Source organism: Crocuta crocuta, unplaced genomic scaffold, assembly GCF_008692635.1.
Source record: "Crocuta crocuta isolate KB4526 unplaced genomic scaffold, BGI_CrCroc_1.0 scaffold163, whole genome shotgun sequence".
NCBI lineage: Eukaryota > Metazoa > Chordata > Mammalia > Carnivora > Hyaenidae > Crocuta > Crocuta crocuta.
The window spans coordinates 6,366,562-6,387,983 of NW_027529533.1; the positions used below are offsets into that span (position 1 = coordinate 6,366,562).

General features: G+C 37.6%; 1 protein-coding gene across 1 annotated transcript in view; it reads right to left on the minus strand.

The window, feature by feature from the left end:
• Positions 1-21,422, minus strand: part of PRPF39 (pre-mRNA processing factor 39) — a 42,524-nt gene extending 21,102 nt beyond the window's left edge. Inside the window, exons 1-2 of the mRNA XM_077761279.1 lie at positions 21,295-21,422; positions 113-459 (exon numbers count right to left, since the gene is read on the minus strand). Of these exons, the coding sequence (XP_077617405.1) occupies positions 113-430 (318 nt within the window). The 5' untranslated portion in view covers positions 431-459; positions 21,295-21,422. The remainder of the gene's footprint in view (positions 1-112; positions 460-21,294) is intronic.

A 21,422-nucleotide genomic window follows, 5' to 3' on the forward strand; every position in this document is an offset into this window, starting at 1 on the left:
TTCAACTTAATCTGAAAATTATAAAAGCAACTTTAATTATAAAACAATAAAGACTCATTTAGTATTACTTGATTAATCTGTCCCTTCTAGTCCCATTTAAATAGTTACTAACCTCCTGTTCTACATACTGAAGCAAATATACCCAGCCTGTAAAATCCTGAGGATTGTTTTCTACAGTTTTCCAGAATTTCTCATATTCAGGAGGGAAATTTGCTTCCGTTTCTGTCACTGGAAGGTCCACAGCATTTGTTATTTCATTTTCTTCTGTAGATGCATTTACATTAGGAGATCCATCAGGGGACTGTTCCATTTCCGTAACATTCATAATCTCAGTACTGAAATCGGCAGACTGCTCTACCACTACCTCTGAACTGTTGCCCGTGCTGCCATTACTAGAATTTCTGTACTCTTCCATGTGAGAATTTTGCATAGTTGCTTAATTTGTCTTCAGTTAATGATCTGTGGAAACACAAATAAAAAGGGACATCTTCCAAATGTTTACATGGCATCATCAAAATCAGCTTTTAAAAGCCCCAGCTGGCTATTAAAGGAATATATTAATTTCATTCTTGATCTCTCCTGTAGGTTATAATTAGGTTTATCAGTTTCTGCATTTAAATTTTTTTATTTAAGTTTATTTATTTATTTTGAGAGACACAGAGACAGCAAGAGTGGAGGAAGGGCAGAGAGATAAGAAGAGAGAGAACCTCAAGCAGACTCCCAACTGCCAGTGCAGAACCCAATGTCGGACTTGAACCCACAAAACCATGAGATCCTGACCTGAGTCGGACACTTAACCAACTGAGTGACCCAGGAGCCCTATTAGTTTCTGTATTAAAAAAAATTAACGTTTATCTATTCTTGAGAGAGCAGGCGCGCAGACGAAGGGCAGAGAGAGAGAAGGAGACACAGGATCTGAAGCAGGCTCCAGGCTAGTTTCTATATTATATACGAACTTCTATAACATCTAAATTTCCAGAAAATTTATGATTTTATTGTTGGATGTCTGAGTAAAAATGAAGTAATGATGGATTCAGTTCATTCTTCAGTACTGAGTGCTATGCCTGCTCCCTGAAGAAACAATCATATCTAGAATTCAATGTTTCCTAGCTAGCTAAAAATCAAAAACCCAATGTCTAAATTTATCTTGCTATCAACCCAAAATATCTTTAATACTGTTCTGGAGGATAAAGATAAAATTAACAAAACACATTCTGGTCGTGGATATAAACATTTCAGAGAGAACAGAGAAGTTCATTACTTAGCTGAGGATAAAAGTTTTAGAAAGGAGAGGTTATACTGTTAAAAAAAATACACACATACACACCCTTATAATAAATTTTAAAACCACTAGCAACTAGGTTTAACTTTTTAAATTTATTTTGAAAGAGAGAAAGCATGCACATGAGCATCCACAACAGCAGGTGAGGAACACAGTGAGAGGGAGAGAGAATCTCAAGCAGACTTCATGCTGTTAGCACAAAGCCCGACATGGGGATCAATTCCATAAACTCTGAGATCATGAGCTGAGCTGAAAACCAAGAGTCAGATGGTTAACCAGCTGAGCTACTCAGGTACCCCTAGGTTTGATTTTATTATAGAAGAAACAAAGTAAGATTTTAAAAAATTAAACGGTGATTTTTTTTTAATGAATAAATTTATTAAATACATCAAAACTATATTTATGCAAGTTTTACAATCTGGATAGCAACTGCATAAAATCTTTTAAATTAAATCATCTCAGAGGTGCCTGGATATCTCAGTTGGTCAAGCATCCAACTTTTGATTGCAGCTCAGGTCATGATCTCATGTTCCATGATATCCAGCCCTGCGTGGGTCTCCATGCTGAGAGCACAGAGCCTACTTGGGATTCTCTCTCCCCCATCTGGCTGCACATCCCCTGCTCATGCCCCCCCCCCCCCAAATAAACAAACATTTTTAAAATATAATAATCATCTCATTAAGAGCATAAAATAGTAAGAGATTATTCTTTTATCCTATAAAATATAGAGAGTGAGCTTACATGCACAAGCAAGTTGGAGAGGGGCAGAGACAGAATTCCAAAGCAGGCTCCACACTCAGCACCTAGCCTGATACAGGGCATCTCATCACCTGAGCCATTATCAACAGTGAGATGCATAACCAACTGAGCCACGCAGGCATCCCTATCCTATAAAATATTAACACAATAGATTTTAGCAGTTGGCTTCATCTCCTTCACTAACAAGTTAAACAGAAACTAAAATCATTAAATCATAAAACATGTCTTTGTATTTAAAGTGAGGGATTATTCTCAAAACTAAACAGACCATAAAACTGATCTACTCTTAAAATATGCTCACAATACACACTTACTATAATGCAAGATGATTAAAAAGATGATCAAGACTTTAAAGACAGTAATTCAAAGAAAGAAATGAAAGTAACAAACATGAAAGCATCGTATCTTTACAAATAAGGATGTAAATAAAAATGAGATGTAAAAATTGGCAACAATTAGATATCTCTCTGGTGGACAGTTAAGCAAAATGCACCAAATGGAAATTGTACATATTTCATGTTATAGAAATAATCACACAAATGCAAAAATCCTCAACAAGATACTTGCAAATCGAATCCAACAGCACATAAAAAGAATTATCCACCAAGATCAAGTGGGATTCATTCCTGGGTTACAGGGCTGGTTCAATATTCGCAAATCAATCAATGTGATTCATCACATCAAAAGAAAAGAAAAACCATACGATCCTGTCAATAGATGCAGGAAAAGCATTTGACAAAATACAGCATCCCTTCTTAATAAAGACCCTAGAGAAAGTTGGGATAGAAGGAACTTACTTAAACATCATCAAAGCCATCTATGAGAAGCCCTCAGCTAACATCATCCTCAACGGGGAAAAACTGAGAGCTTTCCCCCTGATATCAGGAACACGACAGGGATGTCCACTCTGACCACTGTTGTTGAACATAGTGCTGGAAGGCCTAGCATCACTATCAGACAACAAAAGGAAATCAAAGGCATAAGAATTGGCAAAGAAGNGGAAATAGTGGGGTAGAGGGAGAGAGGCAAACCATGAGAGACTCTTGAATGCTGAGAACAAACTGAGGACTGATGGGTGTTGGGGGGGAGGGGGGAGATGGGCATAGAGGAGGGCACTTGTGGGGATGAGCACTGGGTGTTATATGGAAACCAACTTGACAATAAACTGTTAAAAAAAAAAAAGGAAAAAGAAATATTCACACAAAAATATTTATTTATTCAAAAGCATTCATTGCAACACTGTATAACAGCAACCAAAGAAGTACTAAGATAACTGCTTCAGTAAATGGCATTTTTATACAACGAAATAATTAAAAAGGAAATACATATATTTGTACTGAAATAGAAAGATGTTCACTGTGTATATAGTATATACATGAAAACAGATAGGCACTGGTATTTATACCAAACAAAATGAAACACCATAAAAATATCTGGTATTAACACCTCTTCTCCCTATGCAACTGGGCTAATGATTACTTCTTTTGGCTTACCTGCAATAATTTAGTTCAAGTGAAGAAAAAAAGGAGGCGTTTTTGTTTTATTCTAAGAAAAGCCAGCTAGGCATGCCAAAGGCTGCCTGGCTGCAATTTTGGTGTTTTTATGTCTACTTTAAAAAGCTGGGTTTCCCGGGGTGCCTGGGTAGCTCAGTCAGCTAAGGTCCAACTTCAGCTCAGGTCATAATCTCAGGGTTTGTTGAATTCTAGCCCCACACTGGGCTCTCTCTTGTCAGCGCAGAGGCCCCTTTGGGTCCTCTATCTCTCTATCTGCCCCTTCTCAAATGCAGTTCCATACAATAGTCACCTAGTAAGCTGGGGTTTTTTTTACACATAGATAGATTCCTTGGTCCCAATTCCAATGATTCTGAGATGTAGACTCAGGCCCAGAAAGTTATACTTCTACCAAGTTCTCTAAGTATTCAGAGGAACAGAAACTTACTCATGGGTATAAACTATGAACAATGGAACCGTTGGATCAAAGAGTACATGTCTATTAAATCTGAGAAGATGCTGACATTTTATCTCTAGAAAAATTGCATTAGCCATGTGGCAAGACACTTTAGTTGCCTATAATATCCCCTCTCAGCATCTTCCTAATAAAACACTGTTCTTGGTCAAAGTAGCAATATACCTAATCCCAATAAAGAATCAGGACACTGAAAAGGACATCTGCTACAGAGGTCTGGGAAAGAGCTTGCTTTTCTGATTAAAAGGGACAGTCACAAATGCTGTAGATTCTACCAATTTTTTCTTCTTACTTTGAATATGATCATATCTAAAACAACCCATGTCCTTGAAGCAGTGAATATGGCCAGGAACTTAAGACAGCCAGCCCTGGGGCACCTGCGTGGCTAAGCAGGAAGATGGTGCAACTCTTATCTTGGGAACGTGAGTTTGAGCCCCATACTGGGTGTACAGATTAGTTAAATAAACATTTTTTTAAAAAACATGCCAGGGGCGCCTGGGTGGCTGAGTCAGTTAAGCATCCAGCTCTGGATTTTGGCTCTGGTTATTATCTCATGGTTCACAGGATCAAGCCCCACATCAAGCTCTGTGATGATAGTGCGGATTCTCTCCCTCTCTCTATTTTCATTTCCCCTTGTCAGCACTAAGCACCATAAAACTTAATTTTTGTCCATCTGATTAAAAAAAAAAGTATTACCTCATTGTGATTTGCATTTAACTATGATAAAGCTAAATTTCTGGGGGTTTTTTCTTACATGCCTTTTCACATCCTTTATTCATATTTTCTATTGCATTACTAATTTTTATCCTTACTGGCTTATATAAGTTCTTTGTAAACTAAGGAAATATGATCTTCATTGTAAAACATTTTGTGTTTTTTTTTAATTTTTAATTTTTTTAATATTTATTCATTTTTGAGAGAGAGAATATGTGCACAAGCAGGGGAGGGACAGAAAGAGAGGGAGACAAAGAATCTGAAGCAGGCTCCAGGCTCTGAGCTGTCAGCACAGAGCCTGATGCGGGGTTCAACCCATGAACTGTGAGATCACGACCCCACCTGAAGAAGGACACTTAACCGACTGAGCCACCCAGGCACCCCAGAGTTTTTCTTCTTACTAGTTTGTGTTACAGAAGGTCAGCTGTCAAACAGATATGAAATCCAAATTTTAAAATATGTTTAGGACATTATTTAAAAATACAGTATGAAGCAAATTTTTTCCAAACAAAAACATTTAACATATTAAATCAGGAGACCTTCTGAGGCTGAATGCTACTGGAAGTATGAACTATACCAGGTAAATCTAAGGAATGTTAAAAAAGAAGTGGGGAGGGATGGGAAGAAGAGAGAAGAGAAAAACAAGAAAAGATGAGGGAGGAATTCAGGTGGAGACAAGAGTTTTTTAATGCCTGATGTATACCCAGTACACCCAGTGCTGGTAGAGAATACCGAAGTATAAGATAAAGTTCTTATTAATTTGTTGGGAGAGAGATCAAAAAAAAAAAAAAAAAAAAAAAAAAAAAAAAAAAGAAAAAAAANAAAAAAAAAACAGACAAAATGAAAAGACAGAATTTTGGATGAAACAAAAGTTTAGAGAAATCTACTGAAAATTACAGTCATCTAGAAGACCCTCATGAAATACAGAAGGTGGTCTTAACTTGGAAAAACTATTAAGTTTTAGAATAACAGAAAAGGGCCTCCTGGGTGGCTCAGTCAGTTAAGGGTCCGACTTTGGCTCAGGTCATGATCTCGCAGTTCATGCGTTCAAGCCCCGCACTGGACTCTATACTGATTGCCAGCTCAGAGCCTGGAGCCTGTTTCAGATTCTGTGTGTGTCTCTCTCTCTGACCCTCCCCTGCTGTCACTGTCTCTCTCTCTCTTTCTCTCAAAAATAAATTAATTGAAAAAAAAAAAAAGATTGGCCCCTGATGGCCTCTGATTTTGGAATAACAGAAAAATAATAAATTATCCCAGAATAGAAAAAAGTCCACTTGACTTGGCAGAACAATCCTTCTTGACAGTAGACAAACAGGTAGTAATTAGGATTGATTCAATGATGAGAGAAACTGACCAGAATAAATAGGGCTTATATGGAGGAAGCAGCACTGTAAGCAGGGTGGTGCTAAAGGGATTTGAGAAGAAATGACAGAGATGAAGTCTACAGAGGATTCTGAGAAAAAATAAAACAAGGGGCAATCTCAGCAGTACATAGCATAGGATAATTCAAAGTACAGTATTACACTACCAGAAAAAATAAATTACTGCAATGACTGACTAATGTCCGAAGCTTTTCCAGGTTTAAGCTACTTGAAGCCCTAGAAAAGGGGAAAGAAGTTCTCATTTTTTCCTTTATCCCCCCGTTCTTTAAAGAAAAAACACATTTGAGGATTAATATCCAAATTAGTCACTGGTTTGTGTCTTTTTATTTCAAAGCCAGTCAAGAAAACAAAGAATGTTTGTTAATACATTCTGAGTCATTTACTACCTGCTCTATTCTAATTGCACACTTAAGTGGGACAAAATGGTTTCTTCTGGCATCAGCAAATTTACCACACCCCTGCATCTTCAAACACTATCAATTACTCCGCACCCTGCAATTAAAGTGTTGTAAGAATTAAGAACATCATCGTTACCCTTAGGGAGATCATTTTTCTGATTACTCCAAAAATCACAGAGCCAAAAGAATACACTAAAGTTATTTTTTAGTAAGTTATTCCAACATATTCTTCATAATGTGGCAATTAACTAGTCCCACTTTATTCTTAACAACAACCAATAACTTCCAATTAGCAAAATCTCAAAGGAGTAAAAAATATCAAAAGGAAGAAGACAACAGTATGGTTTCAGCATAAAGACAAAGAGCAAAAAGTCCAGAAATAAAATTTCGCATATGTAAGTGATTTTCTTTTCAAGTTTTTATTTAAATTCTAGTTAGTTAACATATACTATATTGGCTTCCAGAATAGAATTTAGTAATTCATCACTTACCTATAACACTCAGTGCTCATCACAACATGTACCCTCCTTAATGCCCATCACATATTTTAGCTCATCCCCCCACCCACCACCCCTCCAACAACCCTGCCTTTGTTCTCTGTATTTAAGAGTCTCTTATGGTTTGCCTCTCTCTCTCTTCACCCCCAACTTACCCTATGTTCATCTGTTTTATCTCTTAGGTTCTACATATGAGTGCAATGACATGGTATTTGTCTTCTCTGATCTATTTTACTTAGCATAATATACTCTAGCTCCATCCACATCATTGCAAATGTCAAGATTTATTTTGATGGCTGAGTAATATTCGATTATACGTACATATGTATGTATGTACGTGTATGTACACACACACACACACACACACACGACTCTTTAACCATTCATCAGTCAACAGACATTTGGGCTCTTTCCATAATTTGGCTATTGTTGATGCTTCTTAAAACATTGGTGTTCACATACCCCTTCGAATCAGTATTTTTGTTATCTTTTGGGTAAAAACCTCATAGTACAATTGCTGGGTCATAGGATAGTTCTATTCAAAAAGGGTACCAAGATCACTCTATGAAGAAAGGGCAGTCTCTTTATCAAATGGTGCTGGGAAAATTAGATATTCACATGCAAAAGAAAGGAGTTGGATCGTTACCTTATACCATACACAAAAATTAACTCAAAATGGATTAAAAATCTGAATATAAAACCTAAAAATACAAAACTTCTAAGAGAAAAAATAGGAAATCTTCATTATATTGATTTTGGCAATGATTTCTTAGAAATGACACCAAAAACAAAGGGAACAAAAGTAAAAACAAATACACTACAGCAAACTTTAACTCTTTTGTGGATCAAAGAACACAACAGAGTGAAAAGGCAACCTACAGAATAGGAGAAAATATGTGCAAATCTTATACCCAGTTGGGGGTTAATCTCCAGGATATATAAAGAACTACAACTCAGAACAACAATAACAACTTGATTTTAAAAATGGGCAAAGGACTTCAATAGACATCTCTCCACAGATGATGTGCAAATGGCCAACAAGCACATGAAAAGATGCTCAACATCACTAATTATTAGAAAAATGCAAATCAAAATCACAATGAGGTATTACCTCACATCTGTTATGATAACTACTATCAAAAAACCAGAGGGGCGCCTGCTCAGTCGGTTGGGTGTCCAACTCTTGATTTCAGGTCAGGTAATGATCTCATGGGTTCATGAGTTCAAGCCCTGCATCAGGCTCCTAGCACTGACACTGAGGAGCATACTTGGAACTCTCTCTCTCTCCCCTCTGTCTGCCCCTCCTACACACTCACTCTCTCAAATTAAATAAACTTAAAAAACAGAAAATAAGTCTTGGTAAAGATGAGAAAAACTGGAATTCTTGTACACTGTTACTGGAATTGTAAAATGATGTGACTGCTATAGAAAATAGTATGGTTTCCTGAGAAAAGTAAAAATAGAACTACTATGTATGACCTAAGAATCCCAATTGGTATATATCCAAATTAACTAAAAGTAGGGACTCAAAGAGCTATATGCACATCCATGTTCATTAGCAGCACTATCCACAACAGCCAAAAGAAAGAAGTAAACCAAATGTCCATTGACAGATAAACAACCAAATGTGGTATTTGCAATGAAATATTATTCAGCCTTTAAAATGGAGGAAATCCTGTCATACTCTACATGGATGAACCTTGAGGACATTATGCTAAGTGAAGTAAGCCAGTCACAAACCAAATTCATAGAAACAGAAAGTAGAATGTAGTTACCAGGGAATGGAGTGAGGGAGAAAAGGGGAGTTGTTTAATGAGTAAAGTTTCAGATTAATATGAAAAATTCTAGTAATATGTTTACAACCATGTGAATATAATTAACACTACTGATCTATACACTTAAAAATAGCTAAATTTTCTGTTATGTGGTTTTTATCACAATGTAAAAAAGATAAGACCTTAATTATAACTAAATTAGGAAATACAAAGTACAAAAGACTAATATGAATTAGAATATCCAAATCTTCTTTCAGCATAAGATATAGTATGGTAAATATTAGAATAAACAGAAGGGATGGGGAGTAAGTCCTACTTCTCTCCCTTAATATAAGCATTTGATCCTAGGTCATCCTTACTTTCCTCACTTTTAAAACAGCTACTAATAATACTTGCATAAGGCTGTTAAGATCAGATGAGATAAAAGCACGTGGAGGTCTACAAATTCACATAAATGAAAGTATTACTGAAAACAACAAATTTCTTAGAAAGTTTTATCCAAACCTAAGATGTCATACTTTAAAATAATGAAGGAGGGGTGCCTGGGTGGCTCAGTCAGTTAAGCATCCGACTTTGGCTCAGGTCATGATCTCATGGTTTTGAGTTCAAGCTCCGCATCCAGCGCCATGCTGACAGCTCAGAGCCTGAAGCCCACTTTGGGCTCCTTTCCTTGTCTCCTTTTCTCTCTGCTCCTCCCTTGCTCACACACACTCTCTCTCTCCTTCAAAATTAAACAAACATCTAAAAAAATGTTTTTAATAACAATGGAAAAGAAAAAAAAACTTCACAATGCACTTACATTTTTTTGCGTAAGTATTAAGAGGAACAGAGCTGTTGACTTCAACTTCATAAAACTAGTAGTCAACACAGAATTTATCTGGAGTCTATCTTATTTCTTGATTTTTCAATTTAGACATTTTTTACTATCTTTCTATTACAGAAGACTACAGTTTAACTATTGTACCAAGCATACCTCTACAACTTCCCTCTCACATGCTCTAATTTCTATCAGTTTAGAGGTAAATCAACATTCAGGTTAGTATTAGCATACTAATGTAAACATTTTTTTCAAGCTATCTGATATACTATAATTACATTTCCTTGCTTCTACCTCTTTAAATCTTTCCTAATTATTTTCATGTTTGGTTGTCACTGAAAAATGATTCTAAACTCCTGTAGAGCTCTTTTAAAAGTCCTTCAAAAACAAGTGACACTTGGGATGCCTGGCTGGCTCAGTTGGTAGAGCATAGAACTCTTGATCTCAGGGTTGTGAGTTTGACTGAGCCCCATGTGTGGCATAGTTTACTTAAAAACAAAAACAAAAACTGATGCTCATACTATCAAGTACATTTTCCCTTCAGAAGACATCCTTTCCGAAACCATCTAATCTGCAACAGTCTAAGCTGGCTTGTCTGGTCTAGGTTTGTCTGTTCATTTTGATCCAAGGAATTCCTTTCATTTATTTCTCATAATAACAGCCAAAATCCTTTTCTTTCTTATTCCCTCTTTTAGAGAATTATTTCTATAACTTTCTCAAAAAGGGTATGTGGTGTAAAAAATTAAGACTTTTCAATTCTAAAATCCTCACAACTGAATGACAGATTGTCTAAGCATGAAATTCTATAATGAAAATAATTGTTTCTTAAGAGTTCTGAAGGTCCTCCTCCTTGCTTTGGTGATAACTGATAAAAGTCTCTCTGCTCCTACCAAAGGTCATACCCTAAAAACTCATGATCTGATCATTTCTCCCACCCATCTTCTCAAGAATGCTGCTTCTTAAATATCTTCCCTCTTCCTTTATCAGTTTCTCTCAGTGTATTAATCCCTTACGCTAGCATTCAAACATGTGTAAATGTTATTCTTCTTCACATAATAAGATATACATATTTGGCTGGCTCAGTCAGTGGAACATGGAATTCTTGGTATTGGGGTCTTGAGTTTGAGTCCCATGTTGGACATATGGATTACTTTAAAAAAAAAGAAAAGAAAAGAAAAAGAAAAAAAAAGGAGGGGCGCCTACCTGGGTGGCACAGTCAGCTGAACATCCAATTTCTGCTCAGCATGTCATGATCTCACAGCTTGTGAGTTCCAGCCTTGCATCCAGCTCTGTGCTGATAGCTCAGAGCCTGGAACCTGCTTTGGATTCTGTGTCCCAGTCTCTCTCTCTGCCCTTCCCCTGATCGCGTTATTTTTCTCTCTCAAAATTAAACATTTAAAAACAGAGAGAGCTTTGAAGGATTATTTCCATTGTTTACAAACGTAATTCATTGCTATTGAGAAAATTCCTCTATATGTGACCTGTTTTTTCCTCCCAGGCAGTGTTTAACATCTCTCTTTATCCCAGGTGTTCCAAAATTCCATGATAGGTTATCTTTTTTTTTTTTTTNCCTATGCACCATGATAGGTTATCTTAAGGTGAGTCTTTTCTACTCATTCTGCTGGCATTTATTTTGGAGGCCTACTCTAATCTAGATATTCATCATTCAATTCTTATGTTCCACATTTATCATTTAAGTGATATTTTCTCCACTTGGTTTTATCTTTTATCTTTTTTTTAACTCAAATTACGCAGGTGTTAGACCTTCTGGACTGATTTTCTACTTTTCTTACTTTTTCCTTCATTTACCCCATCGCTTTGATTCATTCTCCTCAGAAGTCACTTTTACTAGATTTTTAATATATGAAATCAAAATATTCTTTTATAATGCTCTGAAAAATCTATTTTATAGTTTCCTATTCCTGTTTCACTGGTGCAGTATCTCCTGATATTTCTCTATAAATCACTTCGAATTTTCTTCTATTCTCAGCACTGTCTCTTCTGAGTGTCTTCTGACTATTTGTTTTGGTCTCTCAAGTGGAGTGATCATCAAATTGCTGTTCAAGAAGTGTGAAGTATCACAAAAAATCAGAAGTTAAATACAAGTTTGGAAACTGGTGAGGCTCCACATAGGATGGCATACTATTGAGGGGGAACTCTAAATGTCAGTGCTTTACATCATTTCCCTTGTGTTCAGTTTTCCAAAAGAAGAATGTTCCAACTTAAAAATCTATAAAAAAGGCAACATGCATTCTGAGAGTAAAGAAAACAAACAGGGCTAGTGATGTCACCATTCAATATGTAAACTTTCATTCAATTTCCCATTTGCATCAAGACCCTCTGCCCTACCCCACCTCCCACCAGCTGTGACAAAACTTGTGTTTCCACCCTCTTCAAATAATAAACATTCAGTTTTTTGCTCTCTATCCTACTTGGAAAAGGAAAATCTATGGTCTAACATACTTCAGACTTTCAACCAACCCTCAAATTTTTAGATCCATTCAGCACTCTCATATTCAGAGGCACTTGGTACCCGGAATTCCTGAGCCTCTCTGGAGTTTTGTGAGAAGATCCATCTTATTTCTTATTAACCTCCTTTTCTGCAGGCACAGAACTGAACACAGGAAAATGAAAAACTAAATTCATCAGTTAAATCCTGTCCATCTGTTTCTTCCAAAACGTTAACTCTCATGTTGATACTTGCTCTTCTGGTTTTTGTTCTTTAAGGTTTACACGATTTTATTTTATTTCTTTTTTATGTTATTTTTTATTTTATTGAAATTAGGTGTACAAATTATGCTGAATCCTTCATTTAGTATTTTTTAAAAATTTCTAACCAATATCATTTCCTTGGGTAATAATATTTATTCAATATTTAGTGAGCAACCTCTGTGTGTCAGATACTACTGTTCTAGGACTGGAAATTTAACTGAACAAAACGAAGTCTTTAATCACAAGGAACTGACATCTTAGTTGAATAATACAGACATCTCTTTTTAAAAAAAGCTTACAGTATGTACATGGCATTAAGTGTTAAGAACAAAACAAAGGAGAAGATAAAGTCGTAATAAGAAAGTCAATTATATAGCTATGTGGAGCAAGAAATTTCCAGGCAGCAGAAAGATCCAAGTTCGGAGACAAGTATTTAAGTGGCATGTTCACAGAAACCAGCTAAGCAAGAAGGGCCTTATGTCCGGATTTGCTTAAATATCCCTCAATCTAATTTGAGTCCTTCCTAATAGTTACTAAGTATGTCACAGTAAATCTCACATAAATGCCCATTTTTGAAAAGCTTATTTCTTTGGGGTTATATTCTCAAATTTCAATATGCCAACATGTAGCATAAACCTTAAAATTAACATTTCTGTGGATAAAGGACCTGAACGTGAGACAGGAAACTATCAACACCCTNCATTTCTGGAATTTCCTCTTAAAGAAATAATAATGAATCCACAGGCATACTATTAAGAAGTTTTAGACTAACAAAGTCAATAAAAGTGAAATACCTAAAAATAAGTGACATTTCTATAGTTAGAAATAATTTAACCATCTTTTGGTACACTATGCACTCCAACTCATATCACTCCAATAAACATACTAATTTCTCATAGTGAGCTATTTGCTACAACCAGTGGTCAGTCTTTATCCTATCAGATCTCCATTAATCCTCCAATTCCTTCTAAAAATTCTTTACATCTCCAAGAAATAAATCTATTATGATACCAAACTCCCAATCCCCTAACCTCATTTATAATCTTGCCTCTTTTACCCCTCAAGGTATTTGTTTTGTACCTCTACTATAGCACTCCTATAATGGCTGAAATACATAATCATTACTGGTCCTCCTCCTTGCCTTGATCATAACTGATAAAGTATCTCTACTCCTACCAAAGGTCATACCCTGAACTCATGATCTGATCATTTCTCCCACCCATCTTCTCAAGAATGTTGCTTCTTACATTATCTTTACCCTTCCTTTATCAGTTTCTCTCAGTGTAAAACCTCTTCAACTAGCATTCAAACATGTATAAATATTTTTCTTCTTCTATATAATAATTTATAACATATATACTACAATTTAGCTTAACTTATGTTCTAAGGACAAAACCAATGAAGCTGTCTAAGCTTGTTATCTCTACTTCTGTAACCTCCATTTACTCTTCAATTTGATTTCTTCATCACTCTGAAATTTGCTAAGGTCACAATGCTCTTGTGTATAAATCCAATTAAATGCTTCCTAATTCATCTTTTTGATCTACTCTTTCCTTTTTGGTTGATTGGTTGGTTGGTTGTTTTTCTCTGATCTACTCTTCACAGCATCCAACAGGAATGATGACTTTCTACTTGAAAGGTTCTCTTTTCTTGCCTTTTCTGACATATTACAATTTACCTAGCTTTCCTCCTACCTTCTTAGACTGCTCCCTTACCATTCAGAAGAAATTTTTTTCTTCTCAAAGTACTATTGAGTCCTTGGATAGTACCCAAGATTTTGTCCTCCGCTCTCTCCTTTTCTCAACCAACACTCTCCTTGAGGTGACAATGTCCTCCTGCTTGACAGATTTTCTCACTTGGCTTCCAAGTCACACCTCTCTTCTTCCTACCTCTCTATCACTCTTTCTCCCGAGTGCCGGTCTCCTGAGGCAAATTGGGTATTCCTCTTCTACCTGATCTTTTAGAGTGCCCCAGGATTTAATCCTTGGTCATCTACTTCTATCTCCATTAACTGCCCAATCTCACTTGGTTTTAAATACCAATTTCGTGCCAACTCCCAAATTCTATCCCCAGCCCACTTTTCCAGACTCCAGATCCATGTATCCAAGTATATATACTTTTATCATCTGCACATACAGTCATTTCAAATTATAAAATGTCCTTAAGAGAACTTCTGAGTTGTCCCCCAAAACCTGCTCTATCCATTTCCTTCTCCATCTCTGACAGAAAAATCCCTCCTTTCAGCTGCTCAGGACAAAAATCTTGGAAGCTATCCTTGACTCTTCTTTCTTCACACCCAACCAATTTGTTATGGAATCTCCCATATATATTCAGCATCCCACTTTTAATTTTCATTCAAACCCTCATCTCTCATCTCTAATATTATTATAGTCTTCCATAACCTTCTACAGGTCTCCCACTTCTCTTTTGCTGCATCCCACCACCTCCCCATCCCCAGTCCATTCTCAACACAGCAAATAGTTTTCTTTTTAAAACATAAATAAGACCATGTCACTCCACTCCTTTTGACCTCATCTTCTCCTACTCTTGGCCTCACTCAGCCCTAGCCACACTGACATCTTTTCTCTAAAACAGACCACACTCTCCAGCCTTACAGCCTTTAAACTGGCTGTTTCCTCTAGCAGCATTATTTTCTCCCAAATTCCCATATGGATAACTTCCTTATCTCCTTCTTTGTTGAAATGTCACTTTCTCAGTAAGACCTACCTGGGCAACCCTATTTAAAATTGTAACTTGCTCCCATCCCCAGCAAACATGATCCCTTTACCTTCCTCTATCTTTTTTTTAAGATTTATTTATTTTTGAGAGCGCACAAGCAGGAGGGAGGTGGGCAGAGGATCTGAAGTGGTCTCTGCACTGACAGCAGAGAGCAGACACAAGATCATGACCTGAGCTGAAGTCAGACACTCAACCTACTAAGCCAACTAGGTGCCCTATTTTTTTTCCCTTTATTCACAGTATTACACTATAACATGGTAAATAATTTACTATTTGGTATACCCTAACATTAAGAATTAACCACCCCTTTCTTTTTACTCACAGTAGTATTGTTATAGTCTAATTAATCATTATCTTCCTCACTAGACCAGTATTCTTCAAACTGCATACTGCTTCAGACCAGCTTTTTCTTTTTCGTGAATGAAAAATAGAGAAAATTTTTATCAGAGTGCTTTGCACATTGTAAAGGTATATTCTTTTGTGACATTTGGTGTGATTACACACACACACCATTTAACTATTGCACACTGAGCACACTGAAGACATTCATTATTTTTGAAAGAATGAATAAGAAAGCATGTCATCATCTACTGCTATGACTTCAATTACTAGCTATTTGTAATAATAGTAAGACACCATCTATTGAACAAATACTTTGTTAAATGTCAATTACCCATTCTTAAGAATGGGAAAAACAAAACTAAGATCAAATAATTTGTCCAAGGTTATATGGTTGGTAAGAATCAGAGCCAGGATTAAAATCCATCCTAACACCAGAACTCTCCTCTGTTCTCTACTAACTTTTGCAGACAAGAAATTCTATTTTTGTTGACATTTGGTTTGGCTTGGTTTTCCAATTGAGCTCCTTTCAACTTCAAGGCCTTAGTGTACCCAGTGTCTTCTATCTAATATGCTCTCCAACCCTTCTACCTAATCCCCACTTAGAATCTTCAACCTAGCTGAAGCCTACTCATTCCTCTGAGTGAAGTTTAGTATTCCCAAACCTTCCAAATTAGTCAGGTTCCTTCAGTGAAGCTTCCACGGCATTCTTTTTCTCCATAGCACACATCCTATTTGTGGTACTTGTTCCATATCATCTTCCCTACTAGATTACAAGTTTCTTTAGAGTAAGGAGCAGATCTACCAATACAAAGGAATACGGTACACCTGTAGGCCTAGTACACAATTTATTTAATAAATAGCATGAGAGTCCTTAGTCCCACTGATCCCACCCCAACTAAAAACTAATATACTACTTTCATAAGCAAATAAGAAATGGTATAATAAAGTACTTGGGCTTTAGAGTCAGAAAGAAGAGAATTAAAGATCTGGTCCAGTTACACATTAGGGAACACTGAGCAAAATACTTACCCTCTCTAAGCCTCATTCACAAAATAATCACACTTATCTTGCTCTAAAGATTAACTATCCTTTTCATTTACCTACTGCTACAACTTAAGTAATTATTATCTCCCCTCTTTAAAAAAAAAAGTTTATTTTTTAACGTTTATTCATTTTTCAGAGATAGAGACAGAGTGCAAGCAGGGGTGGAGCAGGAAGAGAGGGGGAGAAAAGAATCCTCAGCAGGCTCCAGGATTTCAGCAGTCGGCACAAAGCCTGACATGGGGCTAGAACTCACAAATCAACCATGAGACCATGACCTAAGCTAAAGTGGGACACTTACCCAACTGAGCCACCTAGGTGCCCCAAAGTTTATTTATTTAAGCAATTGCTATGCCCAACAGGGGTCTCAAACTCACAACTAAGAGATCTTGCTTTACTGATTGAGCCAGCAAGGTGCTCCTATTTTATCTCCCCTTCTTGAGTAATGTTTATCAAACTTCAGATTGCTTCAAATCAGCTTCTCATTTTTTTAATAGAAAAATATAGAACTGAAAACAAAATATCAGAGTTCATGCACATATTAAGGGCCTACTGTTGAAATACATACAGAAAGCAACTACTGTTTTTTGGGATGCAATATTACATGTAGAGATTATTATGGGTCTCAGTCAAAAAAAAATTTGAAAAACTGCTACACTATTGCTACGGATAAATTAATATTACTATAATATTAAACTCAGAGAAGCCTTAGTTTTGTTCAGTACTGTGTTCCCAGAACCTAAATAAAACAGTGTTTGGTATGTAACAGCACATTAAATATCTGTTTAAAAAAAAAAAGTGAGTGACAAATTTGGTCATAATTTTTATTGTTTTTTTTTTTTTTTTTACAAATAGTTTATTGTCAAATTAGTTTCCACATAACACTCAGTGCTCATCCCCACAAGTGTCCTCCTCCATGCCCATCCCCCCTCCCCCCCACATCCATCAGTCCTCAGTTTTTGTCAGCATTCAAGAGTCTCTCATGGTTTGCCTCTCTCCCTTTCCCCCACCATTTCCGCCCTTCTTCTCCCCCTTGTTCCTCCGTCAAGTTCCTCCTAATCCTCCTATACGTGCAAACATATGATATTTGTCCTTCTCTGCCTGACTTATTTCGCTCAGCATAACACCCTCAAGGTCCATCCATGTTGCTACACATGGCCAGATTTCATGGTTTCTCATTGCCATGTAGTATTCCATGGTATAGATAAACCACATCTTCTTGATCCATTCATCTGTTGATGGACACTTAGGCTCTTTCCATGTTTTAGCTATTGTGGAGAGTGCTGCTATGAACATTGGGGTACATGTGCTCCTATGCCTCAGCATTTCTGTATCCCTTGGGTAAATTCCTAGCAGTGCTATTGCTGGGTCATAGGGGAGTTCTATTGTTAGTTTCCTGAGGAACCTCCACACTGTTTTCCAGAGGGGCTGTACCAGTTTACATTCCCACCAACAGTGCAGGAGGGTGCCCGTTTCTCCACATCCTCGCCAGCATCTCGAGTTCTCTGATTTGCTCATTTTAGCCACTCTGACTGGTGTGAGGTGGTATCTCAGTGTGGTTTTGATTTGTATTTCCCTGATGATGGTCATAATTTTTAAATTTTTTTTAATGTTTTATTTATTTCTGAGAGAGAGAGACAGCATGAGCAGGGGAGGGTCAGGGAGAGAGGGAGATACAGAATCTGAAACAGGCTCCATGCTATGAGGTGGCAGTCAGCATAGAGCCTAGGCGGGGCTTGAACCCACAAACCGTGAGATCACAACCTGAGCCGAAGTCAGAGGCTTAACTGACTGAGCCACCCAGGTGCCCCTGGTCATAACTTTTCAAACATACTAATCCTACGGTATTCCTCCTTATTGCCATTTACAAAGCCCAATAAATTTTTCGTGTCTGAGCCTTGGTTCACTCTATTTTCTGAGACTAACAAAACTTTCCTCCTTTTCTCAACTCACCAAACCAATTAATGCCTTTTTACTATATGCACTTTCTTATAAAATCATATTAGAGACCTAAGTTCATAAGCAGGAAAGGAAACATGATAAATTATAAAGTGACTGTGTAGTACATTAAAAAATATAGTTCTATATCATACATTTAATAACTTTTAGTTCAGTTATAACATACATTAAACATTAAAACTAACAATTCAGCACACCATCTTAAAATTTAAAAGGTCTTTTGGAGGATCACTTAACCCATACTTAATTGAAGGAGATACAGAATCAGAAGCAGGCTCCAGGCTCTGAGCTATCTGTCAGCACAGAGCCTGACGCCGGGCTCAAACCCACGAACCCTGTGATCATGACCTGAGCCAAAGTCAGAAGCTTAACCGACTGAGCCACCCAGGTGCCCCAGAATGGGAAATCTAATTTAGTATCTTATAACATACATTAAACATTAAACCTAATAATTCAGCATGCCATCTTAAAATTTAAAAGGTCTTTTGGAGGATCACCTAACCTATACTTAATTAAGAATGGAAGGGGCGCCTGGGTGGTTCAGTCAGTTAAGTGTCCGACTTTGGCTCAGTCATGGTCTCACGGTTTGTGGGTTCGAGCGTTGGGCTCTGTGCTGACAGCCAGGTCAGAGCCTGGAGCCTGCTTCAGATTCTGTCTCCCACTCTCTCTGACCCTTCCTGCTCACACTCTCTCTCTCAGAAATAAAACATTAAAAATTTTTTTTAAAAAGAATGGTAAATCTAATTAAACACTTTCTCTTTTATTCTCTGTAGACACTCAAAATCATGCCATTTATTATTCCTTTCATAAACAGAGCAACACACACACAAAAAAAATCCAAGGACTAAAAAGTCAGTAGTTTGAGTACTGCAAATCAACTAGCTTTACAATCTACAAGTTACACTGTTCCTCAGTCACAATAAACCAATTTGAAAACAAATGTTCAGAAAAGAGTCTACCCTAACCACTGGTTTTGGCAACTATTTTCAGAGGCTAAATAAAATGTTCAGATTGATCTTTTTTAAGTTTCCATATATTAAGCACTTAGTATGTTCCAAAAACTATACTTTATGCAATATATATTTACATAAGTGTATGAGTCATTTTCAGGTCTTTGAAAAAAAAAATCACCGTTTGACTGGAACTACTACTTTCTTTTTCCTTTGACTATTTTTCACTCACACAAAAAATCCTATGTTTTATGCGGAATTACTTACTAACATACCACAGAGGGTTCTGTCCTATTTATTTAGTTCTTAAGATTTTATTTTTAAGTAATCTCTACACCTGATGTGGGGCTCGAACTCATAACCCTGAGATCAACAGTCCCATGCTCTACTGACTGAGCCAGTCAGGCACCCCTGTTCCTTCTCTTTAAAACATGGTGCAGGGGCGCCTGGGTGGCTTAGTCGGTTGAGCGTCCGGCTTTCGCTTAGGTCATGATCTCGCGGTTCGTGGGTTCGAGCCCCGCGTCGGGCTCTGTGCTGACTGCCAGCTCAGAGCCTGGAGCCTATTTCAGAGTCTGTGTCTCACTCTCTCTCTGACCCTCCCCTGCTCATGCTGTCTCTCTCTCTGAGAAAAAAAAAAAAACAACTTGGTGCACATGTACACACATTTTATCATTTGATTTATAAAATTCTTTTTCTTATTCCACTCTATGTAAGCAAGTAAAAATATTACCATATACTCTGTCCCCCTCCCCCAAAAAAAGAAAGAAAGAAATGCTGCTTTTCAATTCTCACTTCAAATATCTCATACCAACTACTAATTAGCCACCTTTGGTCAACCCCTAATTATTCCAGAGTTCACAGTCTAAGAACTACTGTTCTTTAGTAGAACTACTTTAGCTCACTGTATCCCTACCAGAAGCTGAACAGTGGAAAGTTCCAACTTTTGCAACTCTAGTATGAAGTTATAAATGGAAGAGGGGGTACCTGACAGTTTTTTGGGGTTTTTTTTTCCCAATCCCCTTAAGCTCCCAGAGACACCAAAACACATAAGTTCCAACAGGAGCGTCATAGAAAACACAAGTTCCAAAATGAGCTTCATACTTCCCTGTATGAAATTTGTTTTAAGCTTCAACCTTTACAGCTGTAAAAAAATTTAAAGTATTTCTGAACATATTGGATCTGTTGCCAAATAGCATGAAGTCCTTACACAGAAGGCAACATGAACATCAAACTAAAAAACAGGCATTAAATAATACGGTATTATAATATTATCGATAACAAGAGCAATACTACTTATTAGTTTAAAGATGTGGTTGCAGAGAGAGAAAAACGCCGGTGTTGGGTCTCTGACTATAAAAGGTAAACATTATTTTTAAATAGATTTCTTTAAAAGATCCTACTGAGGTCTTCAATGTCTGTTTTTCCTGCTTCTATCCTATGCCGCCAAAAGCTCTGGCTGATGGATGGGTTCCTGTGACTCAGGGTCTTAAAAGTGTGGCTTGTGTAGTCAGAACGCGGAGCGCGCCCCTACAAGCGCCCACAAGCTTTAATTAACAGAATTTGAATTCTCCCAATTCTCTAGCGGCTACTATTGGGTTCCTTTCACTCCCAGCCGTCCCGGCACACTGGTTTCTAGCTCTTAGAAAGCAAGGGCTTCAGACTTACCCCCAAAACGCTTCCTAAATCAAGGGGGAGGCCCACATTTCCCCGCCCTCCATAAGCGCTCGTCAGAGAAGCGTTTGGTCTAACTAAGAAAAGAAACCTCGCGCTGCTCCACCCAACAGGTGGGAAGGAGAAAGGAATGGACAGCTGGGAGCTGAGGCGAGGCCAGGCCTGGCCTCAAACAGGGCGGCAGAGGGAGGCCGCAACCCCAGTGCGGCCTGAAACAAGGCCGGCCCCTTCCTGTCCCTCGAATCACCACCCCTCACCCCAGCCAATTCCAAAATGCCCGCTCCGGCTGACCTGACGACGGATGCCACTCAAGGCCATGAGCCGCAGTCTGAGCCAACCGAGCCGAGGATGGCACTTCCACCGTCTCCGTCCCACAGCCACCGCAGCGGCCGCCACCGACACCAGGGCCGCCTCGTCGA